The 24,982-nt window shown below is 52.8% G+C and overlaps 1 protein-coding gene across 1 annotated transcript in view; it reads left to right on the forward strand.

Moving 5' to 3' along the window:
- LOC125448445 (hemicentin-1-like) overlaps positions 1 to 24,982 on the forward strand; it is a 126,498-nt gene that overhangs the window by 57,997 nt on the left and 43,519 nt on the right. The window contains exons 7-11 of the mRNA XM_059641275.1: positions 13,478 to 13,744; positions 14,178 to 14,447; positions 15,711 to 15,977; positions 19,624 to 19,908; positions 20,632 to 20,898. Of these exons, the coding sequence (XP_059497258.1) occupies positions 13,478 to 13,744; positions 14,178 to 14,447; positions 15,711 to 15,977; positions 19,624 to 19,908; positions 20,632 to 20,898 (1,356 nt within the window). The remainder of the gene's footprint in view (positions 1 to 13,477; positions 13,745 to 14,177; positions 14,448 to 15,710; positions 15,978 to 19,623; positions 19,909 to 20,631; positions 20,899 to 24,982) is intronic.

Genomic DNA, 24,982 nt, shown 5'->3' on the forward strand with positions numbered 1-24,982 from the left:
TCAGAAATCACACTACACCAGATTATAGCCCAACAGGTGTATGTGAAATCACAAGCTTTCGGAGCCTCGCTCCTGCTTCAGGTGTTCGTGAGAGAGGTGGCATCAGGCACAGAATTTATAAGTAAAAGATCGAAGGGTCACACACCTCAGGTGCTGTGAAGTCTTTAATCAGTTCAAAGGTTTCAATTGATTAATGTGTGTGTGAAAAGCCCTGAATGCCCTGAGAGAATGAAAAGTTTTATCAGCGTTAACAAGAGGTGACATTTTAGGTCAGACGTGGCACAGCAGGTGTGAGGCCTTGTTTAGAATCTGTTTGTGTTTTGGTTTGGAGTCAAACTGGTTTTATTTCTAAAGTAGGAATTTACGAAATGTCACATTGACTGACTGTCTGTAAATCGTATGCTTTTTGAAGAAAATGGAATGTATCTGCAAATACAAATTCACCTCATAGATTCCTCTGTGTGTGTGTGTGTGTGTGTGTGTGTGAGAGAGAGAGAGTGTGTGTGTGTATGTGTGTGTGTGTGTGTGTGTGCGCGCGAGAGTTTGTGAATGTGAATGTATGAGCGCCTCAGTGTGTGTGTGTGTGTGTCTGTGTTTGTGTGTGTGTGTGTATAACTGAGAGAAAAGTGTGATTATGAGAGAGGACCTGTGCTAGTGTGTGTGTGCGTGTGTGTGTGAGAGAGAGTGTGTGTGTGTGCGTGCGTGTGTGTGTGTATGTGTGTGATTGTGTGAGTGCGAGAGTTTGTGAATGTGAATGTGTGAGCGCCTCAGTGAGTGTGTGTGTGTGTGTGTGTATAATTAAGAGAAAAGTGTATTTATGAGAGAGGATCAGTGCTAGTGTGTATGTGTGTGAGTGTGTGTGTGTGCGAGTGTGTGTGTGCGAGTGTGTGTGTGTGAATGTGTGTGTGTGTATGTGAGTCTGTGTGTGCTCCGAGTGTTTGTGATAGTGAATGTATGAGCGCCTCAGTGAGTGTGTGTGCGTGTGTATATGTGTGTGCGTGTGTGTGTGTGTGTGTGTGATTGTGTGAGTGCGAGAGTTTGTGAATGTGAATGTGTGAGCGCCTCAGTGAGTGTGTGTGTGTGTGTGTGTGTATAACTAAGAGAAAAGTGTATTTATGAGAGAGGATCAGTGCTAGTGTGTATGTGTGTGAGTGTGTGTGTGTGCGAGTGTGTGTGTGCGAGTGTGTGTGTGTGAATGTGTGTGTGTGTATGTGAGTCTGTGTGTGCTCCGAGTGTTTGTGATAGTGAATGTATGAGCGCCTCAGTGAGTGTGTGTGCGTGTGTATATGTGTGTGCGTGTGTGTGTGTGTGTGTGTGTGAGTGTACGATGTGGTGCGTCACCTATAGTGTGACATGAACCGAAGATCCCGGTTGAGGCTGATCTCATGGGAACCGATCTTGGTTCTCAGCCTCTGCTCGGTGACTCTGCGTTGTTCTGTATCCCGAAATCCGCCTTAGAGAATGTTTTCCCGAAGATCCGAGGCTGAACGTCCCTGCCCGCTGATGTGTTCCCCCACTGGGAGGGAACACCCCTGTTTGGTGAGTGTTGTATGGTGTCCACTCATCGGTTGTCATGGTGACTGCATGGTCTCCCCGATATACCATGCCCCAGAGGATCCTTGCCTGCAGCGTGTGGGAAAGATAACGCTGGCTCAGTCACATGTATATCTGCCTTGTACCTGGTGGGTGGAGTTCCCATGTGTGATGGTAGTGTCCATGGCAATGATCTGACATGCCTTGCAGAGGTTACAATGACGGGATTGTGTGGTGTTGTGGTCAATGTTGTCCAGAGCTTGAGAGCGAGAAGCTGATGAAATATCTGGAAGCGGACAATGATTGGGAAATCTTACTTCCTGCTGCCACTTCTCCAAGGTAATGTCACTGTCAGCACGGGCAGCTTTATAGTTAATAGTGTTTGTAAAAGATTGTTCCTATTGAGCTCTGATTGGGAACCAGTTCAGCTCTGAGCCAGTGTACAAACTCAGACCATGTGCGGATCCCCCATCACCCTGTGCTCACTGATATACACTGGCTCCCGGTCTGACAACGGCACTGGGGGAACACAGCGATCTGACAGTGTGCTTTACAGATCCAGTGGAGGTTACAGAGGGAGAGAGTGGAGAGGATCGATAGGGGGAGGGGAAGGTAGTGGTAATTATCATAAAGCTGAAGATTTGTGAAACGATGGAAGTCAGTGAACAATGATTCAGTCAAGGAGGTGGTGAGCGTTAATAAGAACTGGGGAATGATGTTTACTCTGAAGCTACAGGTTCAATTACAATTTTCTGAAATTGATGCCATTTCCAGATTTAGTCAGAATTTCCCATGAAGACAGTCCAGCTGGCCCTAGAATAGACACGATGGTCAGCATCACGCTTCCTGTCCCTCCTCACTGTGCTAGAAACTGCAATAAAGGTGTAAGATAACCGACAGAGAGACATGAGAACGCAGGACCAACATGTTCCCATGAAGGTGAAGGGCAGGGCCGGTCGGTTGTGAGAACCCTGAATGTCAAGGGGCGTACAGGATTGGATATGGGGAAAAAAGCTTTTTACAGATACTGAGGGCTCAAAACCCTGGATGCATTGCAGGAGGATTGAAAATGCAGGGGTTATTTTAAGAAACAGAATTTAGGAGAGCAAAGAGGGTCACAAAAAGCAATGATGCTTACCATGAAGGAAAATCCAAAAGGTGTTTTATAGGTGTATTCTGGGTGAGAGAATAACCAGAGAAGGAGTAGGCCCCATTAGGGACCAAACTGGCAATCTGTGTGTGTGGAGCCAAAAGACGCAGCTGGGGTTCTAAATGAATACTTTGCATCTGTATTCGCTGTAGACAAGGACAATGTAGTTGTGGGATTTGGGGAGGGAGACTCTCATGTATTTGAAAGAATTAGGCATTGAGAGGGAGGTGGTATTAACCGTTTCAATAGCTTGAAAGTGTATCAGTCTCCAGGCCCAGATCAGATGTGTACCAGCCTGCTGTGGGAGGCAAAGGGAAGAGATTGCAGAAAACCTAACATTCATTTTACAAATTCCTTCTGTCTACAGGAGAGGTGCCAGAGGATTCTAGGATGGATCATGTGGTACCATTATTCAAGAAGGAGGGTAGGGACAAACCAAGGAACAATGGGCCAGTGAGTCGAACATCGCTGGTCGGGAAAATATTGAGGACAGAATTAATCTCCACTCAGAGAGACAAGCAATAAGCAAGGCTAGTCAATGTGGCTTTGTAAGGGGGAGATCACGTCGAACAAAGTTGGTTGAATTTTTCGAGAAGGTGATGAGGTGTGTCGATGTAGGTAGTGTAGTGGATACAGAATTACCTGGACTTCTGGAAGGCTCTTGACAAAGTCTGGCATGGCAGACTGGTCAGGGAATTATGAGTCTCTGGGATCCAGGACAATGAGGCAAATTGGAGCCAGAATTGGCATGAGGCAGGGGGTGATGGTCAAAGGGTGTTTTTGTGACGGGAAGCCTGTCTGCAGTGGCATAACACAAGGTTCGGTGCTAGGTCCCTCACTGTTTGTTGTGGGACATAAATGGACTGTTAATGAATGAGGAGGATTGATCAGGAGTGTCACAGATGGTGCAGAATTGGTGTGTGGTAAATAGTGAGGAGGGAAGCCTCGGGTTACAGTACAATACAGGCTGGTCAGGCAGGCTGTACAGTAGCAAATGGAATTTAATCCTGAAAAGTGTGAGGTGATGCACTTTGGGAGGGCTGACAAGGCAAGGGAGGGCCTGATGTATGGAAGGAGCCTAGGAAGATCATAGGGACCTTGGTGTACATGTCTTTCGACTCCTTCAAGGAGCCGAACAGATGGATACGACGGTTAAGAAGCGGCACGGACTATTGGCCTTTATGAGTACAAGTACAGGGAGGTTATGAGGGAGTTGGGTGTAACATTCTTGAGACCACAGCTGGCGTACTGTGTGCAGTCCTGGTCACTACACCCGAGGAGGGATGTGACTGTACTGTAGGGGATACAGAAGTAATTCACCAGGATGGTGCCTGAGATGGAGTGGCCCAGCTGTGAAGAGAGATGAGATCAGCTCGGATTATTTTACAGGGAACAGAGAAGCCATGGGTTGTGTTGGGAGATATCTGCTTGACTTGTCCAAACGTCTGAGGAGCACAGACAGCATTGGTAGGAAGAAAGAATCCCCTCTTATACAGGGCTAAATCACCAAAGGACACAGTTTTAAGGGAAGGAGCAAGCGATTTTGAGGAAAAACCTTTCCATGCCGAGAAAGATATCAATCTGCAACTCACTGTCAAACAGCGTGTTCGAGCTGGGACCCATCAAGACCCCAAAGGAGTGTTCAGATGATTCACATGAAATGTCACTGCATGCAGGCTATGGGCCAAGTGCTGGAAAAAGGGCCTGGAGTAGAACGATGATCGATGACCAACACAGACGCAATGGGACAAAAAAAACCTTACCGTGCTGTAAAATTCTGTCATCATATTCCTCCCTCACTCTGTCACCTCCTCCAAGCTCCGACACCCCTCCTGAACTCCGTCACATCCTCCCAGCCACTACACCCCTCCCTATCACTGTCACATCCTCCCAGCACATATAACCAATCCCTATCTCTGTAACCTCCTCCAAGTCCCTACACCCCTCCCTATCTCTGTAACCCACTCCAGCCCCTACAGCCCCTCCCTATCTCTGTAACCCCCTCCTGCCCCTCACCCCCTCCCTATCTCTGTAACACCCTCCAGCCCCAACACGCCTGCCTATCTCTGTAACCTCCTCCAGCCCCTACACCCCCTCCCTATCTCTGTAACCTCCTCCAACACCTACACCCCGTCTCCATCTCTGTAACACCCTCCAACCGCTACACCCCCTCCCTATCTCTGTAACCCCCTCCAGCCCCTACGACGCCTCACAATCTCTGTAACCCCCTCCAGCCCCTACAACCCCTCCCTATCTCTGTAACCCCCTCCTGCCCCTCACCCCCTCTCTATCTCTGTAACACCCTCCAGCCCCAACACGCCTGCCTATCTCTGTAACCTCCTCCAGCCCCTACACCCCGTCCCTATCTCTGTAACCTCCTCCAGCCCCTACACCCCTTCTCCATCTCTGTAACCCCCTCCAGCCCCTACACCCCACTCCCTGTCTCTGTAACCTCTTCCAGCCCCTACACCCCGCTCCCTATCTCTGTATCCCCCGTCCAGCCCCTACACCCGTCCCTATCTCCGTAAACTCCTCCAGCCCCAAGACCCCCTCAGCATCTCTGTAACCCCGTCCAGCCCGACAACCATTTCTATCTCTGTAACCTCCTCCAGCCCCTCCACCCCTCCCTATCTCTGTAACCCCCTCCAGCCCCTACACCCCTCCCTATCTCTGTGACCTCCTCCAACCCCTACACCCCGTCTCCATCTCTGTAACACCCTCCAGCCGCTACACCCCCTCCCTATCTCTGTAACCCCCTCCAGCCCCTACGACCCCTCACAATCTCTGTAACCGCCGCCAGCCCCTACACCCCCCTCCCTATCTCTGTCACCCCCTCCTGCCCCTCACCCCCTCCCTATCTCTGTAACACCCTCCAGCCCCAACACGCCTGCCTATCTCTGTAACCTCCTCCAGCCCCTACACCCCGTCTCCATCTCTGTAACCTCCTCCAGCCCCTACACCCCGTCTCCATCTCTGTAACACCCTCCAGCCGCTACACCCGCTCCCTATCTCTGTAACCCCCTCCAGCCCCTACGACCCCTCCCTATCTCTGTAACCCCCTCCAGCCCCTACACCCCCCTCCCTGTCTCTGTAACCTCTTCCAGCCCCTACACCCCGCTCCCTATCTCTGTATCCCCCGTCCAGCCCCTACACCCGTCCCTATCTCTGTAAACTCCTCCAGCCCCAAGACCCCCTCAGTATCTCTGTAACCCCCTCCAGCCCGACAACCATTTCTATCTCTGTAACCCCCTCCAGCCCCTACACCCCTCCCTATCTCTGTGGCCTCCTCCAGCCCCTACACCCCTCCCTATCCCTGTAACCCCATCCAGCCCCTATACCCCCTCACTATCTCTGTAACCCCCTCCAGCCCGACAGCCATTTCTATCTCTGTAGCCCCCTCCAGCCCCGACACCCCTCCCTATCTCTGTTACCCCCTCCAGCCCCTACACCTCCTCCCTATCTCTGTAACCCCCTCCAGCCCCTACACTGCCTCCCTATCTCTGTAACCCCCTCCAGCCCCTACACGGCCTCCCTATCTCTGTAACCCCCATCCAGCCCCTACACCTCCTCCCTATCTCTGTGACCTTCTCCCAGCCCCTATACCCCTCCCTATCTGTGTCACGTCCTGACAGCCCCTACACCCTCACTGTTAACCCCTCCAACTCTAACCAGCTTCCGAGATATCTGTGTACCTCCAGCTCTGGAATTTCTCCTTATTCCGTTGCTCTGCCATCAGCCAATCTGCCCTGAGCTCCGTGGCATCCTTCAGCCTTTCCAACTCTCCCTCTCTCTCTGTTTCTGTCATTCTGTATCTCTCTCTCAATGTCTCTCTCTCTGTCTCTCTCTCTCTCTCTGTCTCTCTCTCCCTCTCTCTCTCTCTCTCTCTCATTCTCTCTCTCTCTCTCTGTCTCTCTCTCTCTCTCTCTCTGTCTCTCTATCTCTCTCATTCTCTCTCTCTCTCTCTCTCTCTCTCTCTCTCATTCTCTCTATGCCTCTGTTTCGGTCGTGTCTATCTTTGGCTCACTCACAATCTCCCATTCTCTCTGCACCTATTTTTCTGTCTAGTGTATTTCTGTTTGTCTCACTCTCTCTCTGTCACAGTCGCTCTCTGCTTCTGTCTCTCTCTGTCAGGAGTAACACTCTCTCTCTGTCTATCTGTCTGTCCCTCTCCATTTCTCCTGCTCTCATCTTTTCAATGTATGAATTCAACTTTGTTCTGTTTGACTGAGCTTTTCATCACCTCTTTCCTGAAATCCCCTGTCGGAACTCAAAATGAGACTTTGATCGCTGAAGGTGCTGCATTATTCAACAATGTTAAAGGGGTTGGCAGAATGAACAATCCAATTCTTGATCAATTTCACGAGAGCCACAATGTTGGAGGGTCAGTGCTGAGGGAGCACCACATTGCATCAGCAGTGACCCTCCAAGACTGCAGCACTCCCTCAGCGCTGATCCTCCGACAGTGCAGCACTCCCTCAGCGTTGACCCTCCGAAAGTGCAGCTCTCCCTCAGCACTGACCCACCAACAGTGCCCACTCCCTCAGCACTGACCCTCTGACAGTGCCCACTCCGTCAGCCCTGACCCTCCGACAGTGCCCACTCCCTCAGCACTGACCCTCTGACAGTGCGGCGCTCCCTCAGCACTGACCCACTGACAGTGCCCACTCCCTCAGCACTGACACTCCAACAGTGCCCACGCCCTCAGCACTGACCCTCCGACCGCACGGCGCTCCATCAGCACTGACCCTCTGAGAGTGCCCACTTCCTCAGCATTGACCCTCCGTCAGTGCGGCACTCCCTCAGCACTGACCCTCCAACAGCGCGGCACTCCCTCAGCGCTGACCCTCCGACAGTGCCCACTCCCTCAGCGCTGACCCTCAAACAGTGCAGCGCTCCCTCAACACTGACCGTCCGACAGTGTGGCACTCCCTCAGCACTGAACCTCCGACAGTGCCCACTCCCTCAGTACTGACCCTCCAACAGTGCCCATTCCCTCAGTACTGACCCTACAACAGTGCGGCGCTCCCTCAGCACTGTCTCCCTCAGTTGTCTTCCTTTATGGGGCTGGTACAGGGATGGAGTTGGAATTTCTGCCGTTACAATGTAAATTTTTTCTTGAATTTTCTCCATTTCTCTCCAGGTCTTTGCGAATGATGGGGTTCCTCCTTTTCTTCCTCCTTCTGTCTTCAGCCTGGGGTATGTGTCTAAATGTACATTTACAGCAAACAGATCAAGCAGCGGTAGGAGGGGACGAGCTGGGCTGGTTTTGGGATGCAGTTGTGGGCAGGGAGGCTTTGAAGCTTGTGAAGTCCATGCTGATACCATTGGGCTGCAGGGTTCCCAGGCGGAATATGGGATGCTGTTCCTGCAACCTTCGGGAGGCGTCGTTGTGGCACTGCAGGAGGCCCAGGATCGACATGTCATCCCAGGAATGGGAGGGGGAGTTAAAATGCTTCACAACTGGGAGGTGCAGTTGTTTAGTGCGAACCGAGCGTAGCAGTTACCTCCCTAACCAATCCTTTCTCTCACCTGTCCACTCCTCCCACCTCAACCCCGACCCCCTCTCCTTCCTCCTAACTTCCTCCCGGCCCCCGACCTGTCCATCCTCGCTGAACTGACTATCCCCTCCCTTACTCCCCACCTACACTCACCTTTACTGGCTCCAACCCCGCCTCTTTGACCTGTCTGTCTCCACCTCTCTCCACCTGTCTTCTCCTCTATCCATCTTCCATCCACCTCCCCCCTCACCCTATTTATTTCAGAACCCACTTCCCCTCCCCCATTTCTGAAGAAGGATCTCGGCCCGAAACATGAGCTTTCCTGCTCCTCTGATGCTGCTCGGCCTGCTCTGTTCATCCTCTCAGACCCTCCCGCATCTGGAGTTGCGACTGTCTCTGAGACAATTCTAACCCGTTGAAACGAAACTGACATTCCACTCAAAAGTGCAGTCGGGTGCGATGGCTAAGAAAGCGCACAGACACGACAGGGATCAGCCAACCGCTGAATTAGTTTGAATGGGTGCTGGCGAGGAGGAGGAAATCTGCATTCAGGATTAAAACCGAAAATTAATGGGTTAATGGATTAATTGACATGATTTATGGAGTTATGTTAAAAGTTGGTAACATGTTTGAATTCTGATAAATCATCTGATACACCTGCTGGAGCTCGGACTTAAATATTGTCATGTGATTAAAATGCTGTGTTGTTTGACCATGTGGAAGGTGCTATACGAATGCACAATTCATTTGTTGCAGGTGACCAGGAATCTCCACGCGGGGGCGACAACCCCAGGGCTGCAGAAGGGGCAGAAGGTTTGTGCATGAAAATTCCTGACCAATACCACGATCCCATAACCATCAGCCTCCAGACAGTCAGGGGCTTCAAGGGGGAGACAATGTGTGGGATTCAGGTGATAACTTCCAATGGGAATTCCAACGAAAGAACTGAAATGAAGGGAGGTATTATTTTCGGAAGTCTAAATAATATGATGAAAATTATTCAGGCCACTGCGGTGTCTCAGTAAATGCTGTCAGAAAGTCAAAACACATTCTGTAATTAATACAGGATGGGCTCAAGGGGCGGGTGGGCCTCCTGTTCTCGCTACTTATTTTGAGGAAGATCAATTTCTGGCCTCAATATCCCACTCGTCGATCATGCTCAATGACGCTGTGCACAGTTCCAGTCTCTGTATCCCTCAGTTAGACACACACTCGCAGCACCGTGCACAGTTCCAGTCTCCGTATCCCTCAGTTAGACCCACACTCGGAGCACCGTGCACAGTTCCAGTCTCCGTATCCCTCAGTTAGACCCACACTCGGAGCACCGTGCACAGTTCCAGTCTCCCTATCCCTCAGTTCGACTCACACTCAGAGCGCCGTGCACAGTTCCAGTCTCCATATCCCTCAGTTAGACCCACACTGGGAGCAGCGTGCACAGTTCCAGTCTCTGTATTCCACGTCTGAACTCAGAACTAGAGAGGTTATAACTATCGAACGACTGAACAGACTGAGATGATTTTCAGTTGAAAAGATAGGGCTGAGGGGACACCTGACCAAGGGGTGTATCATTATGAAAGGGGTTTCGATCGGGGAGACGTAGAGAAGATGTTTCCCCTTGTGTCAGGGTGGCGGGGGGTGGGGGGCAGATGGGATGGGGCGGGACCAGAACGAGGTGCCATCGATAGAAGACATTCCACATAAAGCGAACAGGGATTCCGGCGGAACATCTTCCTCCAGACAGTGGTAGGGAATGTGGGACTCATTCCCACAGGTTGTGAGGGGAGGAATCGTATTGATCCACTGAAGATGGTGGGAGTGGAGAAAGGCAGACAAGAAGATTGTGGGAGAAGGAGTTGAAGAGGGTGTGACAAGTGGGCTAGCATGCAACAGAGGGGCTGAATGGAAAAGGCAGTTACGATGACACCAACAAAACATTTACCACATCGTCAAAACTAACTGGACCGGTTACAAAATTCTGGTTCAGATGTGCCAAGAGATTTTAAGATTTGGAAGAGTGTGAATGGTGACAGTAAGAGAGACCTAACTGCAGTGAACGATGGAGATACTGTGAATATTAGCTGTATCAGTCAGAAGAGTGACCCTGCAGTCTCAGGCTACAGCTGGTACAGCCACTCTCAGAACAAGCGAGTCGACGGAAACATCCTGCTGTTTGAAAGCATCAGCAAGCCAGAGAGTGGAGATTATCAGTGCGAAGCAAGAAACAACATTGGGGCAGGGAATTCAGAGACCATTACCATCAGGGTCCAGTGTGAGTATCACCAGTAAACCAGCTCCTGGATTCTTCATCTGATGCTTCCAAATCTGTTCAAACCCTGTCTGTACATTAATCATTTGATGGCCAGTACAGAATAGGGCCAGGCTGTCGGAGGCTCAGTCCTGAGGGGGAGTCAGTGCTGAGGCAGTGGGCACTATTGTAGGCTCAGTGCTGAGGGGGAGTCAGTTCTGAGGGAGTGCCCCTCTGTTGAAGGCTCAGTGCTGAGGGAGCACCGTGCTGTCGGAGGCTCAGTGCTGAGGAGCAGTCAGTGTTGAGGGAGCGGGCACTGTCGGAGGGTCAGTGCTGAGGGAGTGAGCACTGTCGGAGGGTCAGTGCTGAGGGAGCGCTGCACTGTCGGAGGGTCAGTGCTGAGGGAGTGGGCACTGTCGGAGGGTCAGTGCTGAGGGAGTGGGCACTGTTGGAGTGTCAATGCTGAGGGAGTGGGCACTGTCGGAGGGTCAGTGTTGAGGGAGCGCCACACTGTCAGAGGGTCAGTGCTGAGGGAGTGGGCACTGTCGGAGGGTCAGTGCTGAGGGAGCGCCGCACTGTCGGAGGGTCAGTGCTGAGGGAGCAGGCACTGTCATAGGGTCAGTGCTGAGGGAGTGGGCACTGTCGGATGGTCAGTGCTGAGGGAGTGGGCACTGTCGGAGGATCAGTGCTGAGGGACTAGGCACTGTCGGAGCATCAGTGCTGAGGGAGCGCTGCACTGTCGGAGGGTCAGTGCTGAGGGAGCAGGCACTGTCATAGGGTCAGTGCTGAGGGAGTGGGCACTGTCGGATGGTCAGTGTTGAGGGAGCGGGCACTGTCGGAGGGTCAGTGCTGAGGGAGCGCTGCACTGTCGGACGGTCAGTACTGAGGGATTGGGCACTGTCGGAGGGTCAGTGCTGAGGGAGTGGGCACTGTCAGAGGGTCAGTGCTGAGGCAGCACCGCACTGTCGAGGTTCAGTGCCGAGGGAGTGTCACACTGTCGGAGGGTCAGTGCTGAGGGAGTGGGCACTGTTGGAGTGTCAGTGCTGAGGGAGTGGGCACTGTCGGAGGGTCAGTGCTGAGGGAGCGCCGCACTGTCAGAGGGTCAGTGCTGAGGGAGTGGGCACTGTCGGAGGGTCAGTGCTGAGGGAGCGCCGCACTGTCGGAGGGTCAGTGCTGAGGGAGTGGGCACTGTCATAGGGTCAGTGCTGAGGGAGTGGGCACTGTCGGATGGTCAGTGCTGAGGGAGTGGGCACTGTCGGAGGATCAGTGCTGAGGGAGCAGGCACTGTTGGAGGATCAGTGCTGAGGGAGCGCTGCACTGTCGGAGGATCAGTGCTGATGGTGTTGGATGTTTAATTCCAGATGCGCCGACCAGTGTCCAAATCACACACCCACAGATAGTTCGTGCTGGGGATGTGGTGCAGCTCCGCTGTGTATCTGATGGCCATCCGCCTGTACGTTTCTTTCGCTGGCAGAAGGAGTGTCCATCCAACTCGATGTCTCTCTGCCCCGGTCTCTCTCAATGTTCGGTCTCCGCTGCAGTGGAAGATGCTGCTTGTAACTATATCTGTTCTGCGAGGAACTCCGTGGGAGTAAAGGACTCCGATCCTATACGACTGAATATCCAGTGTGAGTATCATCAGTGTGAGACACAGTCTAACCTACCCTAAACCTTCATGTCCCTCCCTATCTCTGTCGCCTCCTCCAGCCCCTACACCCCCTCCCGATCTCTGTCGCATCCGCCAGCCCCTGCACCCCCTCCCTATCTCTGTAACCTCCTCCAGCCCCTACACCCCCTCCCTATCTCTGTAACCCCCTCCAGCCCCCTACACCCCCTCCCTATCTCTGTCACCCCCTCCAGCCCATACACCCCCTCCCTATCTCAGTAACCCCCTCCAGCCCCTAAACCCCCTCCCTATCTCTGTAACTCCCTCCAGCCACTACACCCCCTCCCAATCTCAGTAACCCCCTCCAGCCCCTACACCCCCTCCCTATCTCTGTAACCCCCTCCAGCCCCTACGCCCCCTCCCTACATCTGTAACCCCCTCCAGCTCCTACACCCCCTCCCTATCTCTGTAACTCCCTCCAGCCCCTACACTCCCTCCAGCCCCGACACCCCCTCCCTATCTCTGTACTCCCTCCAGCCCCTACACCCCCTCCCTATCTCTGTAACTCCCTCCAGCCCCTACACACCCTCCCATTCTCTGTAACCCCCTCCAGCCCCTTCATCCCCTCCCTATCTCTGTAGCCCCCTCCAGCCCCTCCCTAACTCTGTAGCCCCCTCCAGCCCCTACACACCCTCCCTATCTCTGTAGCCCCCTCCAGCCCCTACACACGCTCCCTATCTCTGTAGCCCCCTCCAGCCCCTGTCTATCTCTGTAGCCCCCTCCAGCCCCTACACACCCTCCCTATCTCTGTAGCCCCCTCCAGCCCCTACACACCCTCCCTATCTCTGTAGCCCCCTCCAGCCCCTACACACCCTCCCTATCTCTGTAGCCCCCCCCAGCCCCTCCCTATCTCTGTAGCCCCTTCCAGCCCCTCCCTATCTCTGTAGCCACCTCCTTTCAAGGCCTCTTTACCACCCTCCAATTGTACATTTTCTGCCAGCATGGGTCATGCCTTTAGGTGTTTGGGTCCCAGAGCTCCAGCATTCCCTCCCTGCACGTCTCCACCACTCTCTCTTACTCTCTCCCTCTGCCTCACTCTCTCCCTCTCTCTTTCTCTCATGCTCTAAAATGTTCCTTGAAAACCACACTCTTCTCCTGACCACGAGATCACTTGTTGCCTCTCCTCCATGTTGAGGCAAGTTGGACTCAGATTGCTGTATCAGCCTTTGCAATGTCTCCCCTGGTTTACAAGGCGCTACATAAATGTAAATTGTGTGTTGTTGCTATTTTTTGGTCGCATCCTATTTTCACTTCTGATCAGCAATCATGCTGATGTTGCCCCTTCCCCACTCCAACGAGACGCCCTGTCTCCTGCAGACCCGGAAATGTGAGGAACTCTGAGAAATTGAAATCACATCAGCCTCTCTCTCTCTCTCTCTCCACAGACGGCCCGAGAAACGTGGAGATTATTTCAGTGGATACAGTGACGGAGGGGACCGAGATCACACTAACATGTCGCAGCGAAGCCTATCCCAAGGTTAATAGGTACAGCTGGAGGAAAATGTGCAACGGAAAGCGGACACGTCTGCAAAGATATTCCTCCTCAGTTCAGATTCAAATGACCAGGGATGATGCATCTTGCAGCTACATCTGTACAGCGCGGAATTCTGTCAGCTTCGGGGATTCTAAACCCAAACACATTAATATACAGTGTAAGTAAAGAGGGAGTGTGATCTGCTGAAAATATCTCCTCAGCACCACACTGGGAGAACCGTGCGCAGTTCCAGTCTCCGTATCTCTCATTTCGAACCACCGTGGGGGCACTGTTCACAATGCACGGTTTCCGTATCCCTCATTCAGACCCACACTCGGAGCACTGTGCACACTCCCCCGGTTTCTGTACTTTCATGTGCAAATGCGTTACAGAGGAGGAACCACTTGTGAATGAGAACATGGGCAACGCGCAGATGGGCTGAATGGCCTGTTTCAGGATGTGATTGCCTGGAATCCAAGTGGTCTCCTTTGAAATGATGTCTCTGCTCGGGGTTAGCATTTATCAGAGAATTTGGGAGAAAGCTCCCTCATGTTCCACAGTTTTATTTCTCTCTCTCTCTGGCCTGAATCGAGCTGTAATTCCTCTTGTAGATGCCCCACGAGATGTTACCGTCGTTCGCTTTGGGCCACAGCGAGATGTGAAGGATGGAGACCGGGTGACCCTGACCTGTAACTCCAGGAGTAATCCGGAAGCTGTTTACACCTGGTTTAAGGACAATGTGAACAGAGCAGCTCACAAGGGGACAGGGAAAGTCCTGACCATTCGCTCCATCAGCCCAACGCATTCTGGAGATTATTACTGCAAAGCGGAAAACCAATTTGGAAACTCCACCTCAAACAGCTTCAGGATCGAGGTGCTCTGTGAGTGAGATTCACAGACTGACCTTTTCCCAAATCAATCTCCCCGGGCTCCGTCACCACTCGCTATTTGAGAGAGATCTGTCCAAAACACCACTGACCCCTCCGTCTCTGAGCTCGCACCGAGCCCCTTTCCCCACTCACCCTCCTCTCCCTCCCTCTCCTGCATCGTTCTCAACTCCCGCAACGGCTCGGTTATAAACTTCCCACTCTTCATTTCCAAATCCCTCCATCACCTCCTCCCTGTCTCTGTCACCTCCTCTGTCCCTTGCAACCCCTCCCTCTCTGTGTAACTTACTCCAGCCCCTGCACCCACTCCTTATTTCTGTAACTTGCTCTAGCCACTACACCCGCTCCTTATCTGTGTAACCTCCTCTTAACCCTACAGCCCCGCTCCCTGTCTCTGTAAGACCCTGAAGCCCTTACACTCCCACCCAATCCCTGTCACACCTCACCCGCCCCACCCCCCCGCACAAGTCCAGCTTCTGAAATTCACTTCATTCCCATCGCTCCAATTTCCAGGGCCGTGCCTTCAGCTGCCTGGGGCCCTGACCTTCGTATTTCCATACCTGTCCGCCTCCTCTCTCTCTCTCTCTGCCTCTGTCTCTCTCCCTCTCTGTCTCGCTCTCTCTCTCCGTCTCTCTTCCTCCTCTCAGATGTTCATTGAACACACTTAAGTGTTCTCCTGATATATTGATCTCCTGCTCACGCTCCCGACTGAAGCAGCTTGAGGTCACATCGCTCTTTCACCCATTTCAATACATCTCTTTCTTAAACAGGCGCTAAGCAAATGCGCAGAGATGATGGGAACTGCAGATGCTGGAGAATTTGTGGTACCAAAGTGTCGAGCTGGATGAACACAGCAGGCCAATCAGCGTCTCAGGACCAGAGAAGCTGACGTTTCGGGCCTGGACCCTTCATCAGACAAAACTGTGCTCAGCGCTCCGAGTGTGGGTCTAACTGAGGAATACGGACACTGGAACTGTGCTCAGTCCTCTGTGCTTTTCTGATGAAGGGTCTCGGCCCGTAACGTCAGCTCTTGTGCTCCGAAGATGCTGCTTGGCCTGCTGTGTTCATCCATCTCCACACTTTGTTATCTAAGCCAATGCATGTTGTGCGTTGTTACCATTATTTATCACATTTCCTGGTTTCATTTCTGACCAGAAATTATAACCGCAACACGACCCACTTGTCTCCTGTGGACCCGGATATGTGAGGGTCTCTGTAATCTTGTAATCACATCTGTCTCTCTCTCTCTCTCCACAGACGGCCCAAGAAACGTGGAGGTTTTTTCAGTGGATACAGTGACGGAGAGGACCGAGATCACTCTAACATGTCGCAGTGAAGCCAATCCCAGGCCGAAGAGTTACAGCTGGATCAAAATGTGCAACGGACAGCGGACAGATCTGGAATGGAATAGCGCTTCAGTTCGGATTGTAACAACCAGAGATGATTCATCTTGTAGCTACATCTGTACAGCGCGGAATTCTGTCAGCTCCGGGGATTCTAAACCCAAACACATTAATATACAGTGTAAGTAAAGAGGGAGTGTGATCAGCAGAAAATATCTCCTCAGCACCACACTGGGAGAACCGTACACAGTTCCAGTCTCCGTATCCCTCAGTTAGACCCACACTCGGAGCACCGTGCACAGTTCCAGTCTCCGTATCCCTCAGTTAGACCCACACTCGGAGCACCGTGCACAGTTCCAGTCTCCGTATCCCTCAGTTAGACCCACACTCGGAACACAGTGCACAGTTCCAGTCTCCGTATCCCTCAGTTAGACCCACACTCAGAGCACCGTGCACAGTTCCAGTCTCCGTATCCCTCAGTTAGACCCACACTCGGAACACAGTGCACAGTTCCAGTCTCCGTATCCCTCAGTTAGACCCACACTCGGAGCATCGTGCACAGTTCCAGGCTCTGCATCCCTCAGTTAGACCCACACTCGGAGCACCGTGCACAGTTCCAGTCTCCGTATCCCTCAGTTAGACCCACACTCGGAGCACCGTGCACAGTTCCAGTCTCTGTATCCCTCAGTTAGACCCACACTCGGAACACAGTGCACAGTTCCAGTCTCCGTATCCCTCAGTTAGACCCACGCTCGGAGCACCGTGCACAGTTCCAGTCTCTGTATCCCTCAGTTAGACCCACGCTCGGAGCACCGTGCACAGTTCCAGTCTCCGTATCCCTCAGTTAGACCCACGCTCGGAGCACCGTGCACAGTTCCAGTCTCTGTATCCCTCAGTTAGACCCACACTCGGAACACAGTGCACAGTTCCAGTCTCCGTATCCCTCAGTTAGACCCACACTCGGAGCATCGTGCACACTTCCAGGCTCTGCATCCCTCAGTTTGACCCACACTCGGAGCACCGTGCACAGTTCCAGTCTCCGTATCCCTCAGTTAGACCCACACTCGGAGCACCGTGCACAGTTCCAGTCTCTGTATCCCTCAGATAGACCCACACTCGGAGCACCGTGCACAGTTCCAGTCTCTGTATCCCTCAGTTAGACCCACACTCGGAGCACCGTGCACAGTTCCAGTCTCCGTATCCCTCAGTTAGACCCACACTCGGAGCACCGTGCACAGTTCCAGTCTCCGGATCCCTCAGTTAGACCCACACTCGGAGCACCGTGCACAGTTCCAGTCTCTGTATCCCTCAGTGAGACCCTCACTCGGAGCACCGTGCACAGTTCCAGTCTCTGTATCCCTCAGATAGACCCACACTCGGAGCACCGTGCACAGTTCCAGTCTCCGTATCCCTCAGTTAGACCCACACTCGGAGCACCGTGCACAGTTCCAGTCTCGGTATCCCTCAGTTAGACCCACACTCGGAGCACCGTGCACGGTTCCAGTCTCCGTATCCCTCAGTTAGACCCACACTCGGAGCACCGTGCACAGTTCCAGTCTCCGTATCCCTCAGTTAGACCCACACTCGGAGCACCGTGCACAGTTCCAGTCTCCGTATCCCTCAGTTAGACCCACACTCGGAGCACCGTGCACAGTTCCAGTCTCCGTATCCCACAGTTAGACCCACACTCGGAGCACCGTGCACAGTTCCAGTCTCAGTATCCCTCAGTTAGACCCACACTCGGAGCACTGGATAGCAGGATAGGTCAGCGTCAGCATGCATTTACGAAGGGGAGATTGTACATGACTAATCTTCTGGAATTTTTTGTGGATGTAAATATGAAATGGACCAGGGAAAGCCAGTGGATGTCGTTTTCCTGGACTTTCAGAAAGCCTTCGATAAAGTCCCACATAGGAGATTAGTGAGCAAAATTAGGGCACATGGTATTGAGGGCAATATACTGACTGGGATTGAAACTTGGCTGGCTGACAGGAAGCAAGGAGTCGTGATAAACGGGTCCCTTATGGAATGGCAGGCGGTGACCAGTCGGGTACCACAATGTTCGGTGCTGGGACTGCAGCTGTTCACAATATACATGACTGATATAGATGAAGGCATTAAAAGTAATATTAGCAAATTTGCTGATAACACAAAGCTGGGTGGCAGTGTGAAACGTGAGCAGGATGTTATTAGAATACAGGGTGACTTGGACAGGCTGGGTGAGTGGATGGATGCATGGCCGATGGAGTTTAATGTGGATAAATGTGTGGTTATACACTTTGGTGGCAAGAACAGGAAGGCAGATTACTACCTAAATGGAGTCAAGTTAGGTAAAGGGGAAGTACAACGAGATCTAGGTGTTCTTGTACATCATTCAATGAAAGTATGCATGCAGGTACAGCAGGCAGTGAAGAAAGCTAATGGCATGCTGGCGTTTATAACAAGAGGAATTGAGTTTAGGAGCAAAGAGGTCCTTCTGCAGCTGTACAGGGCCCTGGTGAGACTGCACCTGGAGTATTGTGTACAGTTTAGGTCCCTAAATTAGAAGAAGGACATTCTTGCTCTTGAGGGAGTGCAGTGTAGGTAAACGAGCTCAATTCCCGGAATGGCGGGACTATCATATGTCGAAAGATTGGAGCGACTGGGCTTGTATACACTTGAGTTCAGAAGGATGAGAGACGATCTAATTGAGACGTACCACATTATTAAGGGATTCGTCACTCTGGAGGCAAGAAGTGTGTTTCCACTGATGGATGAGTCCGGAAACAAACGACACAGTTTAAAAATAAGGGGTAGGCCATTTAGAACAGAGTTGAGGAAAATCTTTTTCACCCAGAGAGTGGTGGATGTATGGAATGCTCTGGCCCAGAGGCAGTGGAGGCCAACTCTCTGGATACTTTCAAGCAAGAGATGGATAGAGCTCTTAAAGACAGTGGAATCAATGGTTATGGGGATCAGGCAGGAACAGGATACTGATTGTGGATGATCAGCCATGATCATAAGGAATGATGGTGCTGGCTAGCAGGCCGAATGGCCTACTCCTGCACCTATTGTCTATTGTCACTGTGCACAGTTCCAGTCTCTGTATCCCTCAGTTAGACCCACACTCGGAGCACCGTGCACAGTTCCAGTCTCCGTATCCCTCAGTTAGACACACACTCGGAGCACCGTGCACAGTTCCAGTCTCTGTATAACTCAGTTAGACCCTCACTCGGAGCACCGTGCACTGTTCCAGTCTCCGTATCCCTCAGTTTTCCCACACTGGGAGCACCGTGCACAGTTCCAGTCTCTGTATTCCAAGTCTGAACTCAGAACTAGAGAGGTTATAACTATCGAACGACTGAACAGATTGAGATGATTTTCAGTTGAAAAGATGAGGCTGAGGGGACACCTGACCAAGGGCTGTAACATTATGAAAGGGGTTTCGATCGGGGAGACGTAGAGAAGATGTTTCCCCTTGTGTCAGGTTGGCGGTGGGTGGGGGGAGGAGGGGTTGGGGCGGGACCAGAACGAGGTGCAATCGATAGAAGACATTCCACATAAATCCAACCGGGAATTCCGGAGGAACATCTTCCTCCAGACAGTAGTAGGGAAAGTGGGACTCACTCCCACAGGTTGTGAGGGGAGGAATCGTATTGATCCACTGAAGATGGTGGGAGTGGAGAAAGGCAGACAAGGAGATTGTGGGAGAAGGAGTTGAAGAGGGTGTGACAAGTGGGCTAGCATGCAACAGAGGAGCTGAATGGAAAAGGCAGTTACGATGACACCAACAAAACATTTACTACATCGTCAAAACTAACTGGACCGGTTACAAAATTCTGGTTCAGATGTGCCAAGAGATTTTAAGATTTGGAAGAGTGTGAATGGTGACAGTAAGAGAGACCTAACTGCAGTGAACGAGGGAGATACTGTGAATATTAGCTGTATCAGTCAGAAGAGTGACCCTGCAGTCTCAGGCTACAGCTGGTACAGCCACTCTCAGAACAAGCGAGTCGACGGAAACATCCTGCTGTTTGAAAGCATCAGCAAGCCAGAGAGTGGAGATTATCAGTGCGAGGCAAGAAACAACATTGGGGCAGGGAACTCAGAGACCATTACCATCAGGGTCCAGTGTGAGTACCACCAGTAAACCAGCTCCTGGATTCTTCATCTGATATTTCCAAATCTGCTCAAACCCTGTCTGTACATTAATCATTTGATGGCCAGTAGAGAATAGGGCCAGGCTGTCGGAGGCTCAGTCCTGAGCGGGAGTCAGTGCTGAGGCAGTGGGCACTATCGGAGGCTCAGTGCTGAGGGGGTGTCAATTCTGAGGGAGCGCGCTGCTGTCGGAGGCTCAGTGCTGAGGGAGCGCCGCGCTGTCGGAGGCTCAGTGCTGAGGAGGAGTCAGTGCTGAGGGAGCGGGCACTGTCGGAGGGTCAGTGCTGAGGGAGTGAGCACTGTCGGAGGGTCAGTGCTGAGGGAGCGCCGCACTGTCGAGGTTCAGTGCCGAGGGAGTGCCACACTGTCGGAGGGTCAGTGCTGAGGGAGTGGGCACTGTCGGAGGGTCAGTGCTGAGGGAGTGGGCACTGTCAGAGGGTCAGTGTTGAGGGTGTGGGCACTGTCGGAGGGTCAGTGCTGAGGGAGCGCCGCACTGTCGGAGGGTCAGTGCTGAGGGCGTGGGCACTGTCGGAAGGTCAGTGGTGAGGGAGTGGGCACCGTCGAAGGATCAGCGCTGAGGGAGTGGGCACTGTCGGAGGGTCAGTGCTGAGGGAGCAGGCACTGTCGGAGGATCAGTGCTGTGGGAGCGCCGCACTGTCGGAGGGTCAGTGCTGATGGTGTTGGATGTTTAATTCCAGATGCGCCGACCAGTGTCCAAATCACACACCCACAGATAGTTCGTGCTGGGGATGTGGTGCAGCTCCGCTGTGTATCTGATGGCCATCCGCCTGTACGTTTCTTTCGCTGGCAGAAGGAGTGTCCATCCGACTCGATGTCTCTCTGCCCCGGTCTCTCTCAATGTTCGGTCTCCGCTGCAGTGGAAGATGCTGCTTGTAACTATATCTGTTCTGCGAGGAACTCCGTGGGAGTAAAGGACTCCGATCCTGTACGACTGAATATCCAGTGTGAGTATCATCAGTGTGAGACACATACTAACCTACCCTAAACCTTCATGGCCCTCCCTATCTCTGTCGCCTCCTCCAGCCTCTATACCCCCTCCCTATTTCTGTAACCCACTCCAGCATCTACACACCCTCCCTATATCTGTAACCCCCTCCAGCCCCTACGCCCCCTCCCTATCTCTGTAACCCCCTCCAGCCCCTACGCCCCCTCCCTATCTCTGTAACCCCCTCCAGCCACTACACCCCCTATCTCTGTAACCCCCTCCAGCCTCTACACCCCCTCCCTATCTCTGTAACTCCCTCCAGCCCCTACACCCCCTCCCTATCTCTGTAACTCACTGCAGCCCCTACACACTCTCCCTATCTCTGTAACCCCCTCTAGCCCCTACACCCCCTCCCTATCTCTGTAACCCCCTCCAGGCCCTCCCTATCTCTGTAGCCCCCTCCAGCCCCTACACGCCCTCCCAATCTCTGTAGCCCCCTCCAGCCCCTACACACCCTCCCTATCTCTGTAGCCCCCTCCAGCCCCTACACCCCCTCCAGCCCCTACACCCCCTCCCTATCTCTGTAACTCCCTTTCAGCCCCTACACCCCCTCCCAATCTCTGTAACTCCCTCCAGCCCCTACACCCACTACCTATCTCTCTAACTCCCTCCAGCCCCTACACCCCCTCCCTATCTCTGTAACCCCCTCCAGCCCCTACACCCCCTCCCTATCTCTGTAGCCCCCTCCAGCCCCTACACCCCCTCCAGCCCCTACACCCCCTCCCTTTCTCTGTAACCCCCTCCAGCCCCTACACACCCTCCCTATCTCTGTAACCCCCTCCAGCCCCTACACCCCCTCCCTATCTCTGTAACTCCCTCCAGCCCCTACACCCACTCCAGCCCCTAGCCGCCTCCCTATCTCTGTAACTCCCTCCAGCCCCTACACCCCCTCCCTATCTCTGTAACTCCCTCCAGCCCCTACACACTCTCCCTACTTCTGTAACCCCCTCCAGCCCCTACACCCCCTCCCTATCTCTGTAACCCCCTCCAGCCCCTCCCTATCTCTGTAGCCCCCTCCAGCCCCTACACGCCCTCCCAATCTCTGTAGCCCCCTCCAGCCCCTACACACCCTCCCTATCTCTGTCGCCCCCCAGCCCCTCCCTATCTCTGTAGCCCCCTCCAGACCCTACACACCCTCCCTATCTCTGTAGCCCCCTCCAGTCCCTCCCTATCTCTCTAGCCCCCACCAGACCCAACACACCCTCCCTATCTCTGCAACCCCCTCCAGCCCCTCCCTATCTCTGTAGCCCCCTCCAGACCCTACACACCCTCCCTATCTCTGTAGCCCCCTCCAGCCCCTCCCTACCTCTGTAGCCCCTTCCAACCCCTCCCTATTCTGTACCCCGTCCAGCTCCTAAAACCCTCCCTATCTCTGTAACCGCCTTCTGCTTCTGAACCATGCTCTATCTGTCACCTCCTGCAGCCCCTGCATTCTGTCCCTATCTCTGTAACCACCAAACCCCAGCCCCGACACCACCTCCTTATCTCTGTAGCCTCCTCCAGCCCCATCACCCCTCCCTATCTCTGTAACCTCCTCCTGTTTCTCAACCCTGCTCTATCTCTGTAACCTCCAGCAGCCCCCGCATTCTGTCCCTATCTCTGTAACCTCCTGCAGCCCCTGCATTCTGTCCCTACCTCTCGAACCTCCTGCAGCCCCTACACTACCTCCCTATTTCTGTAACTTCCTTCAGCCCGTACGCCCGTCCCTATCTCTGTAACCTCCTCCAACCCCAACACCCCTCCCTTTCTCTCCAATCTGGTTTCGCGAGTATGGCCTGGTTCACTTGCTCCGGCATTGCGGACCATGCTTTCAGCTTCCTGGGGCCTTGAGCTCAAGATTTTGCTCCCTTTCTGCCTCTAACTCTCTCTCTCTCTCCCTCTCTCTATGCTCCAAAATATTCCTTCAAAGCCGCACTCTTCTCATGACGTCTTGATCACTTGTTGCCACTGCTCCTTGTTGATGCAAGTTAGAGTCAGATTGATATCTTGTCCCTCGTAATCATCATCTGGATCAGCATGTGTGACATAAATGTACTTTATGTGCTGTTGCAAATGTTTGGCTCTTTTCCTGGTTTCATTTCTGATGAGCAATCTTGTAGCTACCTCTGTTCAGCACGGAACTCTATCAGCTCCCAGGATTCGAAATCCAAACACATTAATATACAGTGTAAGTAAAGAAGGTGTGTGATGTGCAGAACATATCACCTCAGTTGCTCACCTGGAACACTGCACACAGTTCCATTCTCCATGTCCCTCAGTTAGACCCACCCTTTGATCACTGAACACAGTTCCAGTTTCCGTCTCTCTCAGTGAGACCTACACTTGGAGCACGGTGCACAGTTCCAGTCTCCATAACCCTCAGTCAGACCCACACTCAGAGCACTGTGCACTGTTCAAGTCTCTGTATCCCTCAGTTTGACCCACACTCGAACACAGTGCACAGTTCCAGTCTCCGTATCCCTCAGTTAGACCCACATTCGGAGCCCGGTGCACAGTTCCAGTCTCTGTATCCACAGTTCCACCCACACTCAGAGCATTGTGAATAGTTCCAGTCTCCGTATCCCTCAGTTAGACCCACACTCAGAGCACTGTGCACAGTTCCAGTCTCTGTATCCCTCGTTTAGACCCACACTCGGAACACAGTGCACAGTTCCAGTCTCTGTATCCCTCAGTTAGACCCGCACTTGGAGCACTGTGCACAGTTCCAGTCTCTGTATCCCTCAGTTAGACCCACACTCGGAGCACCGTGCACAGTTCCAGTCTCCGTATCCCTCAGTTAGACACACACTCGGAGCACCGTGCACAGTTCCAGTCTCTGTATAACTCAGTTAGACCCTCACTCGGAGCACCGTGCACTGTTCCAGTCTCCGTATCCCTCAGTTTTCCCACACTGGGAGCACCGTGCACAGTTCCAGTCTCTGTATTCCAAGTCTGAACTCAGAACTAGAGAGGTTATAACTATCGAACGACTGAACAGATTGAGATGATTTTCAGTTGAAAAGATGAGGCTGAGGGGACACCTGACCAAGGGCTGTAACATTATGAAAGGGGTTTCGATCGGGGAGACGTAGAGAAGATGTTTCCCCTTGTGTCAGGTTGGCGGTGGGTGGGGGGAGGAGGGGATGGGGCGGGACCAGAACGAGGTGCAATCGATAGAAGACATTCCACATAAATCCAACCGGGAATTCCGGAGGAACATCTTCCTCCAGACAGTAGTAGGGAAAGTGGGACTCACTCCCACAGGTTGTGAGGGGAGGAATCGTATTGATCCACTGAAGATGGTGGGAGTGGAGAAAGGCAGACAAGGAGGTTGTGGGAGAAGGAGTTGAAGAGGGTGTGACAAGTGGGCTAGCATGCAACAGAGGAGCTGAATGGAAAAGGCAGTTACGATGACACCAACAAAACATTTACTACATCGTCAAAACTAACTGGACCGGTTACAAAATTCTGGTTCAGATGTGCCAAGAGATTTTAAGATTTGGAAGAGTGTGAATGGTGACAGTAAGAGAGACCTAACTGCAGTGAACGAGGGAGATACTGTGAATATTAGCTGTATCAGTCAGAAGAGTGACCCTGCAGTCTCAGGCTACAGCTGGTACAGCCACTCTCAGAACAAGCGAGTCGACGGAAACATCCTGCTGTTTGAAAGCATCAGCAAGCCAGAGAGTGGAGATTATCAGTGCGAGGCAAGAAACAACATTGGGGCAGGGAACTCAGAGACCATTACCATCAGGGTCCAGTGTGAGTACCACGAGTAAACCAGCTCCTGGATTCTTCATCTGATATTTCCAAATCTGCTCAAACCCTGTCTGTACATTAATCATTTGATGGCCAGTAGAGAATAGGGCCAGGCTGTCGGAGGCTCAGTCCTGAGCGGGAGTCAGTGCTGAGGCAGTGGGCACTATCGGAGGCTCAGTGCTGAGGGGGTGTCAATTCTGAGGGAGCGCGCTGCTGTCGGAGGCTCAGTGCTGATGGAGCGCCGCGCTGTCGGAGGCTCAGTGCTGAGGAGGAGTCAGTGCTGAGGGAGCGGGCACTGTCGGAGG

The sequence above is a fragment of the Stegostoma tigrinum genome, chromosome 41 (genome assembly GCF_030684315.1).
Source record: "Stegostoma tigrinum isolate sSteTig4 chromosome 41, sSteTig4.hap1, whole genome shotgun sequence".
Taxonomy (NCBI): Eukaryota; Metazoa; Chordata; class Chondrichthyes; order Orectolobiformes; family Stegostomatidae; genus Stegostoma; species Stegostoma tigrinum.